At 40.3% G+C, this 16812-nt stretch overlaps 5 protein-coding genes across 8 annotated transcripts; all 5 read right to left on the bottom strand.

The window, feature by feature from the left end:
- Positions 1–1649: 1649 nt before the first annotated feature.
- LOC135943908 (uncharacterized) lies at positions 1650–2938 on the bottom strand. Its single transcript, XM_065490578.1, has 2 exons — positions 2783–2938; positions 1650–2095 (listed from the first exon to the last, which is right to left on the bottom strand). Exon 2 carries the CDS (start codon positions 2093–2095, stop codon positions 1808–1810), a length of 288 nt encoding a protein of 95 aa, XP_065346650.1. The 5' UTR covers positions 2783–2938; the 3' UTR covers positions 1650–1807.
- A 2655-nt stretch (positions 2939–5593) lies between these two features.
- On the bottom strand, positions 5594–8935 carry LOC135943585 (uncharacterized). 2 transcript variants are annotated; one of them, XM_065490212.1, is made up of 4 exons: positions 8604–8935; positions 8397–8463; positions 7382–7624; positions 5594–7315 (listed from the first exon to the last, which is right to left on the bottom strand). In XM_065490212.1, exons 2-4 carry the CDS (start codon positions 8452–8454, stop codon positions 5949–5951), a joined length of 1668 nt encoding a protein of 555 aa, XP_065346284.1. In that variant the 5' UTR covers positions 8455–8463; positions 8604–8935; the 3' UTR covers positions 5594–5948. The 2 variants fall into 2 exon arrangements, with proteins under 2 accessions (XP_065346284.1, XP_065346285.1); XM_065490213.1 differs by lacking the exon at positions 8604–8935 and adding an exon at positions 8538–8584.
- A 1466-nt stretch (positions 8936–10401) lies between these two features.
- LOC135942691 (basic proline-rich protein-like) lies at positions 10402–13605 on the bottom strand. 3 transcript variants are annotated; one of them, XM_065488957.1, is made up of 5 exons: positions 13169–13605; positions 13044–13104; positions 12807–12961; positions 12164–12476; positions 10402–11230 (listed from the first exon to the last, which is right to left on the bottom strand). In XM_065488957.1, the coding sequence occupies exons 1-5, from the start codon at positions 13223–13225 to the stop codon at positions 10485–10487; spliced, it is 1332 nt and encodes a 443-aa protein (XP_065345029.1). In that variant the 5' UTR covers positions 13226–13605; the 3' UTR covers positions 10402–10484. The 3 variants fall into 3 exon arrangements, with proteins under 3 accessions (XP_065345029.1, XP_065345031.1, XP_065345030.1); XM_065488959.1 differs by having other exon boundaries at positions 10402–11221; XM_065488958.1 differs by having other exon boundaries at positions 13172–13605.
- Positions 13606–13736: 131 nt separating this feature from the next.
- On the bottom strand, positions 13737–15329 carry rswl (roswell). The gene is made up of 2 exons (XM_065488955.1): positions 15216–15329; positions 13737–15160 (listed from the first exon to the last, which is right to left on the bottom strand). Exon 2 carries the CDS (start codon positions 15147–15149, stop codon positions 13806–13808), a length of 1344 nt encoding a protein of 447 aa, XP_065345027.1. The 5' UTR covers positions 15150–15160; positions 15216–15329; the 3' UTR covers positions 13737–13805.
- A 261-nt stretch (positions 15330–15590) lies between these two features.
- LOC135942692 (prenylated Rab acceptor protein 1) lies at positions 15591–16772 on the bottom strand. The gene is made up of 5 exons (XM_065488960.1): positions 16701–16772; positions 16548–16650; positions 16270–16485; positions 16015–16214; positions 15591–15837 (listed from the first exon to the last, which is right to left on the bottom strand). The coding sequence occupies exons 2-5, from the start codon at positions 16628–16630 to the stop codon at positions 15737–15739; spliced, it is 600 nt and encodes a 199-aa protein (XP_065345032.1). The 5' UTR covers positions 16631–16650; positions 16701–16772; the 3' UTR covers positions 15591–15736.
- Positions 16773–16812: the final 40 nt, after the last annotated feature.

Genomic DNA, 16812 nt, shown 5'->3' with positions numbered 1-16812 from the left:
AGGGATAAAAAAATTAATGTTCTCTTTTGGCTGGTTAAACGTAAGTTAAATTTTTGAAAAACCGAGTTGATTGTTATTGTAGCAATTTGTAATTCGAAAATAATTCTTAGATCTCAACACTGTCAGAAAGCCCTTCTGTTTATTCAAATTAAATTGTAATCCTTCTCTGCAACAATTAATTCAAATTTTGTGTTTGGGTACTCCAGGGAGCCTCTGAAAATATTTTCTCTTATAACATTGAAATTTATTCTGATTAATTTGTCTGATGCTGGTCTTGTGAAGGCGATCCTTCTATCTTGCCTTGAAAGAAACACACGTCTTTTACTGAATTTAACAAGGCAACCAAACTATTAATAGTATTAGCAATAATACATTTTTAAAGTTAAAAAAATTAGGCAAATACAAATTCGGAAATTAATTTTTAACGTGCTTGCTGAAAACAGATCGTTAATTTTTATCGAAAGTTTTAAAATATTTTAATTATTCTTGATAATTTTTAATTACCTTAAATATTTTCAAATTTTAAATTTAAATTAAAAAATGCAATGTTAATGAAAAATGGTATACAGCTATGTTTTTAATTTTCTATGCAGACACACATTGAAAGTTTATCCCAAACATGTGAGAATAATTTAATCCATCGGTACCTACCTAGAAACATTTTCAATTAGTTTAAAAAAGTATCCAAACTCTATATATATTATGTACTTTTATGTAATTTCCACTTTTAGCTGTTAAGATGAGATCATGAAATGAAACATAATAAATTATGTGACGTGAGTAAAACCACGACTGTAGTTATACCATCAGAACGAAGCATTGGAAGGTTAAATGAAGCGAGCAGAAGCTTTTATTCTGAACGGAGACTCAGGACCATCTGGCGGTGCTGGAGATGAAATTAATGGAGAACAGGTTGGCAGGCAATCGCTCAACAGCGTGGCGGCACCTGCTGGCCAGGTTGCCAACGCGGTTATTGCAACTACTGCTGCTCTCGAGCAATTAATTGAAACTGCGATCAAATTAGCATAACTAACAGTTTTCAGGCACAAACTGACTGGGTTGAACGCCGTGCTGGCGACAGTCACCGTAGAATATGTCAAGTTTGTCCGGTTTCAAAACTTTTGGGCTAATAAATTAACACCAAATTAGGACGTAAATAAAAACCAATTTAAGTACCTTAAAAAGCTCTTTTTAATGGAGCAACAAATTTCAAAAAGGCTTTGGTGACAACTTAAAGCAGTTTCATTTTTGACATGCCGGGTTGAAATTGTATAAATAATTCACCTTTCTCGCTTTTTGTGCAAAATTTTCGCAATCCTTGGCACTAAAGACCGCATTCTTTATCACATTAGCCAATCTTGGCCAATTCTCTCTGGAAGAAAGCTGAGCAAGGGTAAATGCTCTCGCTTCTGAGATGAGCAATCGCAACTCCCATATGTGTGGACGCGCGCGCGCGCGCGCGAGAGGTCATTTAGATGCCACCGACGGTGAAAGTGTCGATGGAAATAAAGAAGTTTCTGTTGGTGGATCGATTTCTTCGGATGCGGACCGCATCTCTAATTAGTTTGGAGAATGTCGACTTGGCTCAAGTCCAATGGATAAAGAAACTGAAATTCTTGGCAGACGGAATAATAGTGCAACTGGAGTACTTTTTCTTATATAAAAGTCTTTTTTATTCAATGTTACACAATTCAGCATTTTTCAACATCGGGAGATTTTTAAATAACAAAATCAGAGTCACAGATTCACACAAAATAAGGGAAATGAAGAAGTGTTATTTACAAGAGTTTGCGTCTTCAGGAGGAAATTAGTTCCTGCCGACCTGGTCGACCTGGGTCTGCAGGTTGGACACGACCTCGGCGGGCACGTGGGCGCCCAGGATGGAGGCAAGGTCGATACGCTGGTCACCGGGCAGGTTCTCGAAAGCGGCCAGCTCGATTCCCTCCTGAACGTTCTGGATTTCGGCGTCCTTGGGGATGAGGAACGTGTTCTGTGCCTGTCGGATCGCCTCGTTGGTGAACTGGGCGCCCTCGCGCTGTTGGGGCATGCCGTAGACCACGGCCAGAAGGCACATCAGGGCGAATGCGACTTTCATCTGTAATTGGTGCCAAGGAAAAATAGCAAAATTAGCTGGTGATTAGGAATTGTGGGCAAAAAATCTTCTTCACAAGAGAATTGAAACTTTTTGGAGCTTTTTGGTCGAAAATGACAGGCTTACATATTTGATTTATAGTTAGAAAAGTGCGGCTTAACTTTAAATCTGTCATAGAATTTTGAAGATTTTAAAAATAAATTTATTTTCCTGTAGAGAATAACTAGATGAATATCAACATAGAGAAAAACCACAGCTTGGATAAAATAAAATTACTAATTAAATATTTTAAAACTTATCTGGAGTTTACAAGCTAAACATTAATAATTAGATACGATTAACGTGATTGTTTCTAGATTAGGAAGATAATTTGGCAAAATGCAGGTAAATTGAAGAGGAAATTCAGAGCGGATAATAATTAAAATCTAGAAAAAACATCTTTACTCAAGGTTGGTCAATATCGGATTTCATCATTGTTGCTCAATAATAACATCTATTATATTTTTTAATTTATAAATGATTATTATTAAATAAAAAGGATAGAGTCTGATTTTCTGTTACTCTGGAATAATTAATTTTTGTACTCCTGTAAAACCTCTGGCGAAATCACTGCCGCTACAGTATGAAATAATGTTTTTAAGAAAATATTTCCCTGACTTAATGTAGAACGAACTGGATATCGAACTGTACCTTGGGTGCGTGGGGCTTGTGGCTCAAGTAGAGATGTGAAGAAAATAGGTGTCTGCGATACGCGAGCAGCTTATATATTGAGGACCCTGGAAGGGGGAGATGAAGGGACGACCTGGTTCAGGTGAAAAGACGCGCGCGCTACTCATCGCTGCAAGTGTGTGTGTATATGTATACTTCATCATCGTCAGCACACATTGGTCCACTGAGACCAGTAGCAAAGGTTGCGGCTTTTTTGCAGTGGCAGCAGCCGCCGCCGCCGCCGCGCAATTGATTTTCTCCATGCGCCTAATCAGTCCCCCGCGATGGATCAGCACTCAAATTGAATGCGAAACCACAACATCAACAATACCTGATGTTGCTCTCGCGTCGCTGCGTGCCAATTAGTTCCAAGGCTCCGCGCGACGATGCTTTTGTTCATTTATTTTGCGTGCAAACCAAACATTTGTTTTTTGTTAAGCGTTCTTAATGAAACGCTCGCGCACCGGGCAAGGTTTCCCTGTGCTGGAAATTAGTTTTCGTGAGAAGCTCTCTTGCTCAACTCTCGGGGGAACACACCGAGCTGCTAATTTCAGCTGAGTCGCTTTGTTTAATTACGCAAATTGACGCCCATTTGCACGTGTTTCTCGTCATCTCGCTGATTATTCAAATATAGGGGTTGTAAATTTTAAGCCAATAATTTTTGAATGTATTCTCTGACAGAACATTGAATTATATAAGCTTGTCAGCCTGATGGGAGTCTTATTTTTTAATCTTGATTAAATTAAATTTCAAGCCCTAAAATAACAAAATCATCTTTGAAATAAACCGAGTAAAAATAAAAACCTATTGATCATTTCCCTTGCATATTTTACCGTGTCACTTTATTAATTGAGAGCATTTCGGCTCAAGCCTGGGGCAGAGCAAATGAATATTCAATTGGCAGTCTAGAATTTCCAACCCAAATTACTAAAGCTCAGCCGCGTGCTGCTTTAGTCGGTGCCACGGGCTCTCTGATATAATAATTCATCTCCCGGGGGCGCGCTGTGCACATTTATTGCCAGATTATTATTGTTTGGCGAGTAATACCGACGCAGCCACGCAATAATTATTATACTCTCGCGCTGTTCGTGTATATTGCGAGTGGTATTAGCGCGCCAATTAATTTGCATGCCGCCTCAACGACATTCCGTGCAAATTGCTGGCAGCGACTCGTCCCTGCTCTGTTCTGCTCCCTCTGCCTCCTTAACGACTTTTTAAAGTAGAATTTTGGCCTTTAACTATATCCAGCCAGCGAGCACACGTTACGAAATTCAGAGCAGCACCGCGAATTAATGTGACATCCCGCCTCTCGTAACCAATTTGGCAACCGCAGAACCTAGAGAACAAACAAACCTGCACCTAACCGAGAGAGACAGACGTATAATATTTATTTTGCAACTTTACATCTTTAAACAAATACCAGATTTAAACTAGTTATAAAATAAATACTTTAATACAAAATTATATATTTTACTTTTCAGCTTTCTAAAGATTTGTAACGTTAAATTTATAAAACTTTGAAATTTTGAAAAATATAAATGCGTTCTCTCGTTCTTCGAGTGCCTCTTTTTAGTTATACCAAAATATCTGTTACAACAATTATATTTTATTTCTTATTTTTGAAGGTGTCCATGATCAGTATCTTATTAAAACAATTCGGTTCTGAACAGTTCCTGTTTATTATCAATATTTTCAATCAAGAGCAATAAACAACAATAATTTACATTCTGAATACTTTGGCGACGTTTTATTTTCCCGGGTAGCACGCCAACAATTCAAATGTAAATGTTTGGTGTTGCTTAGCGACTGTTAATTCAAAGCAAGCGAGAGAAAGCAATAAAAGCACGTCATCTCATCCACTTTCTCTGGCCGCTGCTAAACGTGGTCGAGGATGATGACTGCCCTTGGCTATGACCATGCCAAGACCTGCTCTTCTTGCCCTGCAGCTCCCATATTTAATGTCCGAAATAAACCTAATTGTTCTGGACTGGGCTGGTTTCAATTTGTCAAGAGGGCTATGCAGAAAGTTGGAAGCTTTCTTACTAATTATTAATTTTTGTGTTCTATTTCTTCTAGAACAACAATAAATCATATTCAAGCGATAGGAGAAATTGAAGAAAATCACGAAAAAGCAATCGTAACTTTTGAATCCACTGTCAGCAAGATTACAACTTATTATTAGGTCCATGAAAAAATATTTAGATTAAGTTTACTTTGCTTAAAGAGGATTGATACTGCAAAATCCTTGTTGGCAATACATGAACTTTACTCATCCCTTATTAGGATACAGTTCAAGCCGAAATTGACCTAAAAGTAGCAGCGTAAATTTTTTAGAAAGGTGGCTGCAAAGTTAACATACGCTTTTCAAATGGCGAGGACTGTCTCCTTGTTTGAAATCTTAATTTTATTTCACAACAAATAGTTTCCCTAAAAGATTGCATACGCTGTTGGATAGATCTCGACGGGATAGGAATCGAAATCTGCCAAGAAAATGGGGTCGGCGCAGTATATTTTGGAGAAAATTGGAATCTTTACTGAAGAAAGGTCCTTTTTTAGTTATTGTATATTGCAGAACAAATAAATTGTTTATCGATCAACTACTTGTTCGAATAATTTTCAGTGACTTGAATTTTCACAAGGAAAAATGTTACATAAAATACTTTGTCATTAAATCTGATATTATGTAACTACAATAATTAAAAAAACAGAAGTTCACCACATGCATTTTTATTTATTCAATTAGTTTCCTGGAAGTATTTTTTGTTGGTTTCAATATAAATAAGACTAATGTCATTCGCTGTGCAGCTGTTTTCGCATTTATTTGAGAGCAATTATTTAACCAGCAGTAAAGCAGCAGTAAAATTTGCAAACATAAAGCATCTGCGTTGATAAATAAAAGCGAAAGCCTGTTTGTTTTGATGCAATTATGTGAAACACTGGATCATTAAGTTAACAGTGCGAGCATTGATTGGCTAAAATGCTTTAAAAAGACTATTTAAGTAACAATAAAAAGGATCACAGAATGGAGAAAACTACAAAGTACATATTTTTCATTTAAAAACAGTATAAATCATCGCAAACCCGGTCTTTACCAATTAGAAATTCTCTGAGCACATTTTAATAGGAATGAGAAAAGTTGGACCGAATTTCAATTTCTGTGAAACTTTGAATTGTGTGCCTTGCGAGCCTGCGACCTCGCCGCCGAACGGCCTCCAGTGAGGATGTCGAGGGCCTCGTGCCACAGTCCAGCCATGATTTCCTCCTTGGTTTCCTCAAAGGCGTTCGCTTTCCAGTCGCTGGGACTGAGGGCTGAGGCCGGTGGGGAGGCCAGCGGCCGCGGCAGCTGCGGCAGGAAGAACATGGCCGCGTCGGCGCTCCTGCTCGTCTCGAGCTGTTTGTCCTCGTCCGTCGAGTACAACACCTGGAAGATCTTCAGCTCTGCGCTCGAGTTTTTCTTTTTCTCCTCGATCTGGATCTCGGCGCTGGCCGCTCCTGAGCTTTCGGAGTGTGCGAGGGAGACCGTCTCGACCAAATCCGGATCCGAGGTGGTGGTAACGACCACCGCTTCTGAGGTTTTCTGTGCCGACGGAGTCTCCTCGACCAGCACCTCTGCGTTCAGCTCGGTCACCTTCGCCTCTGTGTCATCCACGATTTTGCCCACGATCACGTCAGGCACAGGTGTGAATTTTGTCGTGACGTCCAAACTGTCATCATGGGCTGCTGTTGTAGTTGAAACAATGCTCTCAAAATTTCCGGTCGTGGTCGTAAAAGCGTTTTCCGTTGTAGTGGATGTGAAACTCGTAACCAGCTCGATGTCATCGGTGTTTCTCAGCTCGGCCTGAATTTCATTTTCAGCGAACGGCGCTTTTGTGTAGTCGGCGAATTCAGTTACGGACCAGCTTGCGTCCTCAGCAGCCTCCCTCATTTCCATGGAAGGCGCGTCTGTAGCTACGTCTTCAGTCGCGTTGATCTCGTCAAGTTCCCGATCAGAAGGGGGCACAGTCGCGTCCTGCAACCTTTCGTTGGGGCTTTCATCTCGCCCTTCGGCCTCAAAATCAGGCCCGACGGTGCTGATTTCGAATCTCTCGTCACTGTCGTCCTGCTTAACCTCCTGCAGTATTTCATCGCCGGCCTCTCTTGACTCGAAAAAGTCGCTGGGACTGATGGTGGTCGCGAAATTCTCAAAGTCCCCCTCCCTGAGTTTAATCGGAACCCGGTCAGTGGCGGTCAGCACCTCGTCGGTTCTGCTTTCCATCGCCTCGGGTTCGTCCATGCTCAACTCCAGCTCCTCCGGGGTCGCTTCTATCGGTGCCTCCACCGAAGATTCGGTCACCACGGCGCTGTCCTTCGTGAATTCTTCGACGACAGTCGTGCCTGCGCCCGGATTAACTGAAAGCGTCGAAATAAGGTCCAAATGCTCCACCTGGACCACTGGAGGGTTAATTTCCTCTTCCTCGTCGGTCACGATGAGCCTCTCGTTTTGCGGAAGAGGTTCTTCAAAGCTCTCAGCAATAGCTGAAATTAAAATAAATTTTAGTACACTTGCCGTTAAATAAGTTTTGAATATTGCTGTTCACTTACCCGTTGAACAATTTACGAATTTAGGACAGCAGGATTTTTCCTCGTATACTGGTGTGCAATCTGAGAGCCAGTCGCATTGAATAGTGTCGCACTCGATCGCTCCATTCACGCATATGCAGTACTTGCAAGGGTTGTCTTGCGGATGGAAATGTTCCTCTTTTGGGTAAACTTTTCCATTTACTTCACAGTCGTTTCCATAAATTTTAACCGTCATCTCTTCAACATCATCGTGTTCAAAGGGCTCTACAAAAACAAAGAGCTATAATTAAATATTTTTTCAAACCTTGAAGAAAATAACTGGAGCGAAACTTGAGAGAAAAAAAATTGGAGAACGTTTGAATTGTGGCTTTAATTTTAAAAAGGTAAATTTTTGGCTAATTCATTAAAATCCACGTAAAACACATTGTCTAGCAAACTCAATTGAAGTTCCACTCGTAGAGTAAAAAAGGGAAATCATGTTTTGAAAAAATATATTGTTGCATGGAAAGCAGATATTTATTGTCCTTGTGTGTTATCAAAAACACGCGTTTTGGAAAAAAGTATAAAAGTGATCACGCATTAAAAAGCAAACACACTCGTGGCCAAACAGCTTGATGAATGGAACTGCGCATATCTTGTTGCAAATAATGTAATTTGTAATTTGTAAATGTCACGTTGGTGCGCAGATTGTCCAAGCGCACGTTTTGGTGCAGGGAACGCGAGAGTGATTCATTGCCACGGGCGTGGTGGTGCACCGGCCAACATAATGGAAGATGAACCAATAAACAGCAAAAGGCAAAACTAACCAAGCGTGATTCCTCTCGCTTACAATAATCACCTTTCGCGATATAATCCTATTCATTTTCACACGGTAACTGATCAAGCCCTAGAATTTAAAAAAAAAATTGAACTTGTACACCTCTCATTAGTAAAAGAATCTAACTATACTACGAAAAGAATAAATAATAATTTAAAAATTGATATTTCAAGACAAAGCAGAGTTAAAAATTAAAATTTGAACAAAAATTTTACTTACTTGCGATGACCGGTGCCAACAAAGCTGCCAGTATAATAGCTACAGCGTGGAAATGCATGTTGATAACCTGGAATAAAAGAAAATGATCTATGATTTGCCTTAATAGGATCATATGAGAATAATATGATGTTGCGTACATACATTGAAAGCAAAATTATCTGTATGGTGTGCTTCGAAGTCGACTTGGAATGAAACCAATAAGCTTACCTCTGTGTGGCGAGGAGGCTGTGTCTTTCAGTGAAGCGCGCCGAGCCGAGCCGAGCGTGGAGAGATGCGCTGTGTAACTGAATTCGCGGTGACCATTGTGTCTGCCTAATAATAATGTGCCATCCCTGAAAGGGGGGATAAAGGGCCTGATCGAGCGGCTACCTTATTGCTGCCTCCGCCTTTAATTCGCGTACGACAACTTTTTTGCTCTCAAAATAAAACACTGACAGAGATGCATTGTGGCTGACCAAAAGCAGAGCAGACCTTGGATTTTTCTTCTCAAAAGAGCAGACGCCGGCTGTCCATCGCAGGGTTGAATGCCTCCTAGTCGCTGCAGAGTGCGCGTTGAGATTTTCGTCGCGAGAAAATTGAAAGTAATATCACAGTCCATTAGGTGCGAATGCTGTGGGAGCTTATAAAAAATCGAATCTCTATTTAGTTTTTTTTCAAATTCGATTCCGTGATTCACTCAATACGCGACCGACGTAATATATGCAAAAAACTAGTTGCGATGCACGGAGGCAGCAGTCGCGCAAGTGACATACTTGTTGCATCTTTGCGGCCGTCCGTTAGTTGTCCTTGCAGTAAATTATATTCATGAGTCGCGGCAAGACCAGTCTAATATCAATACAAAGCGAATATAATCTGCATGAAATAACTCGCTTCTTGCGGCATCTATTGAATTAAATATTTTTTAATCAAATCTATTTAACACCATCTGAGCATCCATTTAATTGAGCCGTGCAGCTTAAATAAAACATGAGTTTCGTATGATTTAGTCATTACAAATCTCATACATGATATGTATCTCTTTGTTAGGAAGCGAATGTTGCACTTGTAACAAAGCAGGGCAAAAAATCGACGGCGACTGCTCCGTTCACGACGGCGAAGACAATAACAAATAGGGTCATTAAATTAACAAGTTTAACTAGACGAGCGAGTGCTTTGATTCGCTTTTTTGCCGATGCAATAAGTAACCGCTAATTCTTGGTACGCCGAGTGCACGCAGCACGGCCGCGATTCCATCGCCAGGAAGTTCAGCGCTGACGAGATTGCACAACACTGTTTGAGCGAGTTTCAGCAAATATTTACTGTTGCGTGAGTATATGTAATTAGAATTCAGCTTTTTCTTACGCATGATCTGGTTGGTAGATTGTTTCGTTTGTTGAGATTAATTTTATAATAATAAATTAGTGCCCGATGTAACTTATTAATTTCTTTGCCCAACAACATCCAAACTAGCATTAATTACGATCACGTGAAAATTAAAATTAAAATGAAATTATTTTTAAGAGCTCAGAGTGTACATTTGAAGCTCCAACTTCAAACAATTTTACAATAATGAAAAATTTCTAATCGCAATCAAACTTAGTGGAATGAGTGGAATTAATTATTAAATTAATTTTTATGCCTGATTGTGAGGGGACTGTGTAGTCGCAAGCTTCTCTTGCACCCCAATACACTTGCAGTGACACTTCTATTCTCACGCAAAACACAATTTTTAAAATCTGAAATATTCGGTTAACTTTCGGGACATTTCCAGCAAGCACGGAAATGAACTTTAATAGAAGAAATAAAATGAAAATTTTCTGAACTATCACAATGGAAATTTTTACTAACGATGTATCAGATTTTTGTTTTATTTTTATTTTCCCTGATCACTGATAAAAATAAAAATTCAATCAAAAAATATGTTTTCATCAAATTAGTTTCTGTAAATTTCAACACCTTACTTCCAGTTGTAATTTTTTAGTTTCATGTAAGTGATTCAGTTATTGGAATAAAATTAAAATTTTATTTTAATAAAGAAACGCCGAACAAATTTATTTCACATAAAATTACAACCTTTCTTTATTGCAAAACCGAATAAATGTGCACTGATTACGGGGGGCAAGTTGGTCCCATCCCTGGCGGGAAAGTCAAAGAAGGTGGCATAGTCATTCCTTGTGGGACGGGCACTCCCGGCATCAGTGTTGCTCCGGGTGGAAACGTCATTCCGGGTCCGACCGTCGCAGGTTCACACGGTGCCTTTGTTGAAGTCGTCGTCGGGGGGTCGGCGACTGGTGGGCAGGTCGGCTCCATTCCAGGAGGGTAGGTGACTCCAGGCGGAACCAACATTCCCGGAGGAATACCAGGGATACTCGGTGGGAACGTGCCGCCCGGGGGCATCGTCGCCGGCTCGCTGCTGCAACTGGCGACTGCCGGAGCCCTCGTCGACGCTGTCGGCGCCGCTGTCGTCGTTGCCGCCGCTTGCGTGCTGTCCGGCATCGGGGTCGTGGCCCCTCCACCAACACCGGGGTCCGCTGGGGCCGCACCGCCGTCTGGTGGGCACGTGGGACCCATTCCTGGCGGCCAGGTCGCTCCCGGCGGGAATGTCATGCCAGGAGGGACGGGGAAGCCGCCTGGTAAGGTCGCGCCAGCAGGGATGGTCACACCTGGAGGAATGGTTGGTGGCTCCGAAGAGCAGCTCTGTGACCCGCCACCTCCACCTGAAAGCCCACTGGATGGTGTCGTGTCACCCACAATCCCTCCTCCTCCTCCTCCTCCTCCTCCTGCTCCTGCTTCTGCACCTCCTGCTCCCCCTGAATCAACTGTAGAGTCGACAGCACCTTCGCCCCCTGAGCCACCTGTGCGAAAAATTAGATTGTGTTTTATCCAAATTTTAAACTATTGCTTTTCTTAAAAACGCAATTAGAGAATACATTTAAGAGCATCTCTGACATTTAAATAATCTTTGAGACTATATACATGTCTTTCTTCATGGAATAGGAAAAATTTAATTTGCCGTTTATTACGAATCTGGCAACTCCTATATACAGTGAAAACCGTTTTTTTATATAATGCAGGTTCTTCCAACAATATTTAAATATTATATCAGGCTCCAATACAAATTTATAGAATTTTATTTTTGATTGGGCTTTTCTGATAAACCTAAAGTTTTTTTTATCGGTTCTCACCTCTTTCGAGTCCCTGATATTAGCGAACAACTCACGAACATTCCGCGTCCAACAACATCGCAAACGAATAAAATTATAAATTGGAGGAAGCCCAAGGACCAGCTCGCACCGATGTCTTTTATAGACATTCTTCCCATAAAATTAATTCACGCATGCTGGAAAGGGGAAAACCAGCAAGTAGCAATGTATCGGATAGCTTCCGCCGCAATCCTCTCCAATCCAAATGGACTCGTCAATTGCAATGCGAGAGAGTCAAATGTAGGCCCAAATCAGCCCAAACTCGACCCTCAAATATCGCACATGCATGCGTTCAACAATGCGACCCAACGGCTTAATAGTTTTGAGTTTAAAAATACGGTAAAAATTTACCATGCAGTTTTTATACTTTTACATTTTAGAAAAAAACATTTTAAAAGCTCTTTCTATATATTATTGTTAGGTGACGCAATTTTCTTTTAAAATCTCTTTCTGAATTAGTTGAGTTTAATATATATTTTAAACAGTTTCATGATTATCGTTCAATTTAATTGAAGTTGCTGTGGTATAAATATGCGAAAACCCTATATCAATTTTAAAAATGGAGACAGTAAAATTTTACTGTACCTGAGTCTACTGGTGGACAGGTAGGTCCCATTCCTGGTGGCCAAGTCATTCCAGGAGGTACAGTCATTACTATACCTGGTGGCATTGGAAAAGGCAAAGCAAATCCTGGAGGAATGGCCATTCCTGGAGGCATGGTAGCTGGCTCTGAGGTGCAGCTTGAGCCGGGAGCAACAGGGCTATCTGTAGCAGCAGCGTCCTCTGGTGCAGCGGTCTCGGCCATTGGATCTTCAGTACTAACTTCGCCTGCTGGGTCAGTATTACCCCCTTCGGCCATTGCGGTGGTGTCCGTTTGCATGATAACTTTGCTTGACGCCTGCCAGAATTGAGTTGAACAAAAAATTCAGACTTAAAAAATATATTATAACGAGATTTACAACCCACGTAAAAAAAATTCTAAAATATTAAACAATAGGTTACAAAACTCGAGTTTTTTGAAAGATAGTTTGAATTATTTTAATTTCATCTCCCGCCCACCAATTCTGAGAATGATGCCAATATTTATTTATATATTAAATTATTTGTTTTTAATAATAATAATAAAATCCGTTCTCCATTCAATACTAATAATATTTTGTCACTTGACTACCGTTCCAGTCGATTCCAGTGAGATAGAAATTAAGGTATATATGATAATTATATTTACATTATCAATTTTTGTGGTCTTTCTAGTAGCATTCTTAGACTTTCCACCAGAGGTGCAGCTCAATTTCCCGCAGCATCGAATTATTTTCTGACGCCTCTGGTGTTTTATTTGCTGAGATGGTCTTGATATTTTTATAACACCTGATTGTTTTGATACTAATGAAGAAAAAATTATTGTTATCCAAAGCCGAGATTAAGTTAAAGTGACAACACAAGTGACTTATTTCATCTCACTCACTTTTTATGACGATTTCATTTCTGTTGGTCCTTTTGCTGACTGGAGCACAATGAATCCATACCTATGAATACAATTGGGTGTTTATCACCCATTAAAATAAAATAAAATTCCTGTAGAAAATTTACCACTATTGCACCCAGGAGTGTCAGGTTGACTAAAACAACACATTTCTGGAAATTCATTTCTTCTATGCCCTTTTCGTAACGTTAAAAATCGACTCTCTGATTTTGCTCGCTCGCAGTCATTTTTCATCTGTGGCTGATGTCAGCCACACTAACAGCCAGGAGTGCGCGTAGCTGTCGCAAAACTTGCGAACTTCCGCTTTTCCATGGACATCATTATTTCCCACCCAAACTTTTATAGGTTAAAACAATGATTCACGATTAAACGGTGCCGATATGCTATGCACTCATTGTAAAAGACAAATATAAAGAATCGCAATTTAAAGGTTCATTATGATTTTTTTGTTATTCTACTCTTATATTAAACAAAAATTCAGATTTTTAAAAACGACTTTTTCAAACTTATGCAACGCGTTATCACTTGTAAAACTGTGCCAGTGTTCAAAATTTATTTTCACAATTGAGATAAACTACTAAAAATCAACTTTGAAGAACTATTTTAAGATTCATCATATCATTGAGTATTAATATATTTTTACTTGAGGAACATAACAGTCAACTAATTACTTCAGCAGAAATTTGTATTATCAAGATAAGTTTATTTTTTCTTAACTAAAGAAGATACAAGCTTGCTACTCCTCTACCGTTTAAACCGGTTGCCCCCTCGTTCATCCCAACTGGCAAATGGATTACGATGTTTGGAGAATTTCGAAGTAGACCTCAAAAACTCTTCATCAGTCCTCAACTTCCTTCTCGGCACATGCCTGAGCGCGTATTCCCAGTCACCTGTCATCCTCAAATCCAGCAATATGCATACCACCTGGTTGATTGTCAAGCTTTTCGAACCACTTTGTCCCCAATTCAAGTATTGGTCTAAAGGAAGCTTGGCCATGCGCAGTCCCTCTTTCTTCGCCTTGGCCAGAGAAAGAGGCTCTTGATTCGACCTGTCCACGATTCCACCGATAATGTAGTTAGCATCGTGATCAAACTCGTCCATCACTTCTCGGCAGTGCGGCGTCAAGTACACAATGTTCTTCTTTGGCACCACGTCTGTGTAATTTTTCTCTGTTATGTTCAGCGGGAAAGTCTTGTTGAATAGAGTCGGCATGCTTTTCTGCATGTCCTGCAAGGTTCTATCTTCTGGGCGTGCGTTACACAAATGCAAGTCGAACGGCTGGTCGTGCGCCCTGTTGTCCCGAAACGCGATCATCAGCTGTTTGGAGAAGCTGCTGATCTCAAGCTGCGACATGTTTTGTTCAAAGCCGCAATCGATGAATAACTTCTGCTCCTGCATCTCCATGCACCTGATTAGACGGTAGTTGTTGTATTCCGTTATGGTGCTTTCGTATATCCTCAGTAAAATTCCATTGTTCATAAGACCATACTTCAGGTGACCGCTGTCGGCGTCGGCATTTTCCTTCTTCTGCTCCAAATAAGCTAGATATTCCTCGGATTTCCTCTTTCGCTTTTCCTTTTCTTTGGCTTTGATGCACGATTTGATGAAGAGGAACCTGTAAAATTTGGTTCTCTTGTGCACAGACGACATTTGCAGCAGGTCCTTCCAACTCTCCACGCTTAAGCTGTCTGGCACATCTCTGCCGGATTGTCTAAAAACGTCGAGCTCCAGGCACAAAATTCGCAAGGTCTTCTCAGCTTCTGGATCCCCATTTGTGATAAGTGTCAGCAAGGACGGGTTTTCGTATATTTCTGCAGGAGTATAGTAAATCACTTTACTGGTGCCAACATTTTCATTTTCTGCTGCCGCCGCCGCTGGATCTTCATCCTCACTCTCTTCAATTTGTGGCTGTGTGGCTGAAGAAGAGCTGCACATTCTCTGGGTGAAACTGAAGACATTAGATTTGCTCTTGTGGCAAAGCTGCCAGGACTTTGGTTGGGCGCCCATTAAAACAGAAGAACTAAGTTTTGCAGCAGCTCGCAAAGCGCTGCTTTGCTTGATCATGAGCCTCATGCACACGGAATGCATTTTGCCTCGTCCTGCAATTAAGATTTGTAAGTAAATAAGGAACACATAGATCTTGCTATCCATTACCTGTCAACCCACTCGTAAAATAACACTATTGTAACAGTTAATTTTTAATTTCTTGATCTCTTTGACCACATCACATGGGGGCAATGTTAAGCATAAGCATGCTTTCTGAAGAAAACAACACCAGCCAGTGTTGCCAACGTGAGCTGAATAATTGTCTAAATGTTCACCTCTGAAGAAAGACAGAAAATAACACCCTTTTGCAAATTAAAAATCGCCTTTAATAAAAAATGTATTAAAAATAAAATACCAAAGCAAATATTATTGAAGCCATTCAGCATAATAGTTGCTGAGCTGAAATGCTTAATGTTGTAGATCTATATAAAATCATAACTTTTACTTAATAAAAATATGATATCGACTTAATAAAACTCGCACTTCCTCAAAAATGACCCCGATTGTAGAGAATTACTGATTTTTTATTCAAACTATTATCCATAATAATAAATATAAACGGATCGGCATGAAATAACCAACTCTTTTGCACTTGTTAAAAACCACCGAAAAAGTCAATTTTCACTCAATCAAACTTGCTGCAAAACAAGGTCAAACTCCTCTTCAGGACTAAGCAGTGATTCAATGTTGTAGAAAGCAGCGTGTAGAGAAATAGTTAGGACAGAAGCGCCTGCAAAGAGAGATAAGAAAAAATATTATGCATCATATATACAAGTAGTAAACAAGTAAACAAAAACGAACTGCTCAATGTTATAAAATTATGACAATAATATTTGTTACCCTTTGAGACTACGTTGCCTTAATTTTGTTTAGCTGTGTTACATTTATTGCAACTTTTGTGACGTACCTATGACCCAGAAGACTGCAGCCTGGGCTCCAGCCCAAATGAAAAGCGGTATGGAGAAAACTCCAACGATCAAGTATTGTTGGAACAAAGAGAGTTCTTTTCCAAGCACTTGGAGTTTCCTTTCCTCGTTCTTGAGGGAAACGATGTAGCAAGCGCCTAACGAGGCCGCTACTACTATCAAGAGAAGAGGCGATGTCAGCCTAAAAAGACCAACAATTATTGAAAGAGTGCAATTTTAAATGTGACAAGGCTTACAGGCAGAATATCACAAGTCCAATAAAAACGAAGAGGTAATTGCTCTGGAAGTATTCAATGTTTTTAACCAATCTCCTGGTCAATCTGGGTATGGTAGCTGGCGTTTTGAACCTTGATGTGCTGCAGAAGGTTGTCCAAGGGCGCACATTCTGCCTCCTCTGGGAAATCCACTCCGTCACAGTAGGCACAGTGAGTTTATTAGGAAACTGCATCAAACTGTAACGCAAAAAACATAATTCTTTGCTTCTATTTGTATTGCAATCAATTTTATTATTTACCTTTTGATTGACATAGGTTGGCTGACTGCTCCCTCAGGTGGCACATCCATCTCACCAGAAACATTTATTTCAACGTCAGCCATGGTTAAGGTTGTTGTCCTTCCTGGTTGCTTAGAATATCAGAGCATAACACATTAACAGGGACAGTTTCACTTTAGTGGGCTGCCCAGCTTTGTGCCAACATGGACTAGCCACCTACGACAACAAACTGAAGGCTTATCATACAACTGACTGCAGCGCCATCTCTACATTTTGAATTAAACAC

Source organism: Cloeon dipterum, chromosome 4 (assembly GCF_949628265.1).
Source record: "Cloeon dipterum chromosome 4, ieCloDipt1.1, whole genome shotgun sequence".
Lineage (NCBI taxonomy): Eukaryota > Metazoa > Arthropoda > Insecta > Ephemeroptera > Baetidae > Cloeon > Cloeon dipterum.
The sequence above is the reverse complement of the archived record's forward strand: the minus strand, read 5'-3'. Positions and strand labels throughout refer to the sequence as shown.

Bases quoted from the DNA above. Each gene is read 5' to 3' on its own strand.
- LOC135942691 (XM_065488957.1), bottom strand. From the start codon at position 13,225: ATGAATTTCCAGAAATGTGTTGTTTTAGTCAACCTGACACTCCTGGGT. The intron at 12,962-13,043 runs GTGAGTGAGATG...TTTCTTCATTAG, and splicing joins AAATGAAATCGTCATAAAAA to TATCAAAACAATCAGGTGTT. The intron at 12,477-12,806 runs GTAAATATAATT...CAATTCTGGCAG, and splicing joins AGACCACAAAAATTGATAAT to GCGTCAAGCAAAGTTATCAT.
- LOC135942692 (XM_065488960.1), bottom strand. From the start codon at position 16,630: ATGGCTGACGTTGAAATAAATGTTTCTGGTGAGATGGATGTGCCACCT. The intron at 16,486-16,547 runs GTAAATAATAAA...TTTGCGTTACAG, and splicing joins CAACCTATGTCAATCAAAAG to TTTGATGCAGTTTCCTAATA. The intron at 16,215-16,269 runs GTAAGCCTTGTC...TGGTCTTTTTAG, and splicing joins GGACTTGTGATATTCTGCCT to GCTGACATCGCCTCTTCTCT.
- rswl (XM_065488955.1), bottom strand. From the start codon at position 15,149: ATGCATTCCGTGTGCATGAGGCTCATGATCAAGCAAAGCAGCGCTTTG.
- LOC135943585 (XM_065490212.1), bottom strand. From the start codon at position 8,454: ATGCATTTCCACGCTGTAGCTATTATACTGGCAGCTTTGTTGGCACCG. The intron at 7,625-8,396 runs GTAAGTAAAATT...TTGTTTTTGTAG, and splicing joins GTTGGCACCGGTCATCGCAA to AGCCCTTTGAACACGATGAT. The intron at 7,316-7,381 runs GTAAGTGAACAG...TTTTAATTTCAG, and splicing joins ATTCGTAAATTGTTCAACGG to CTATTGCTGAGAGCTTTGAA.
- LOC135943908 (XM_065490578.1), bottom strand. From the start codon at position 2,095: ATGAAAGTCGCATTCGCCCTGATGTGCCTTCTGGCCGTGGTCTACGGC.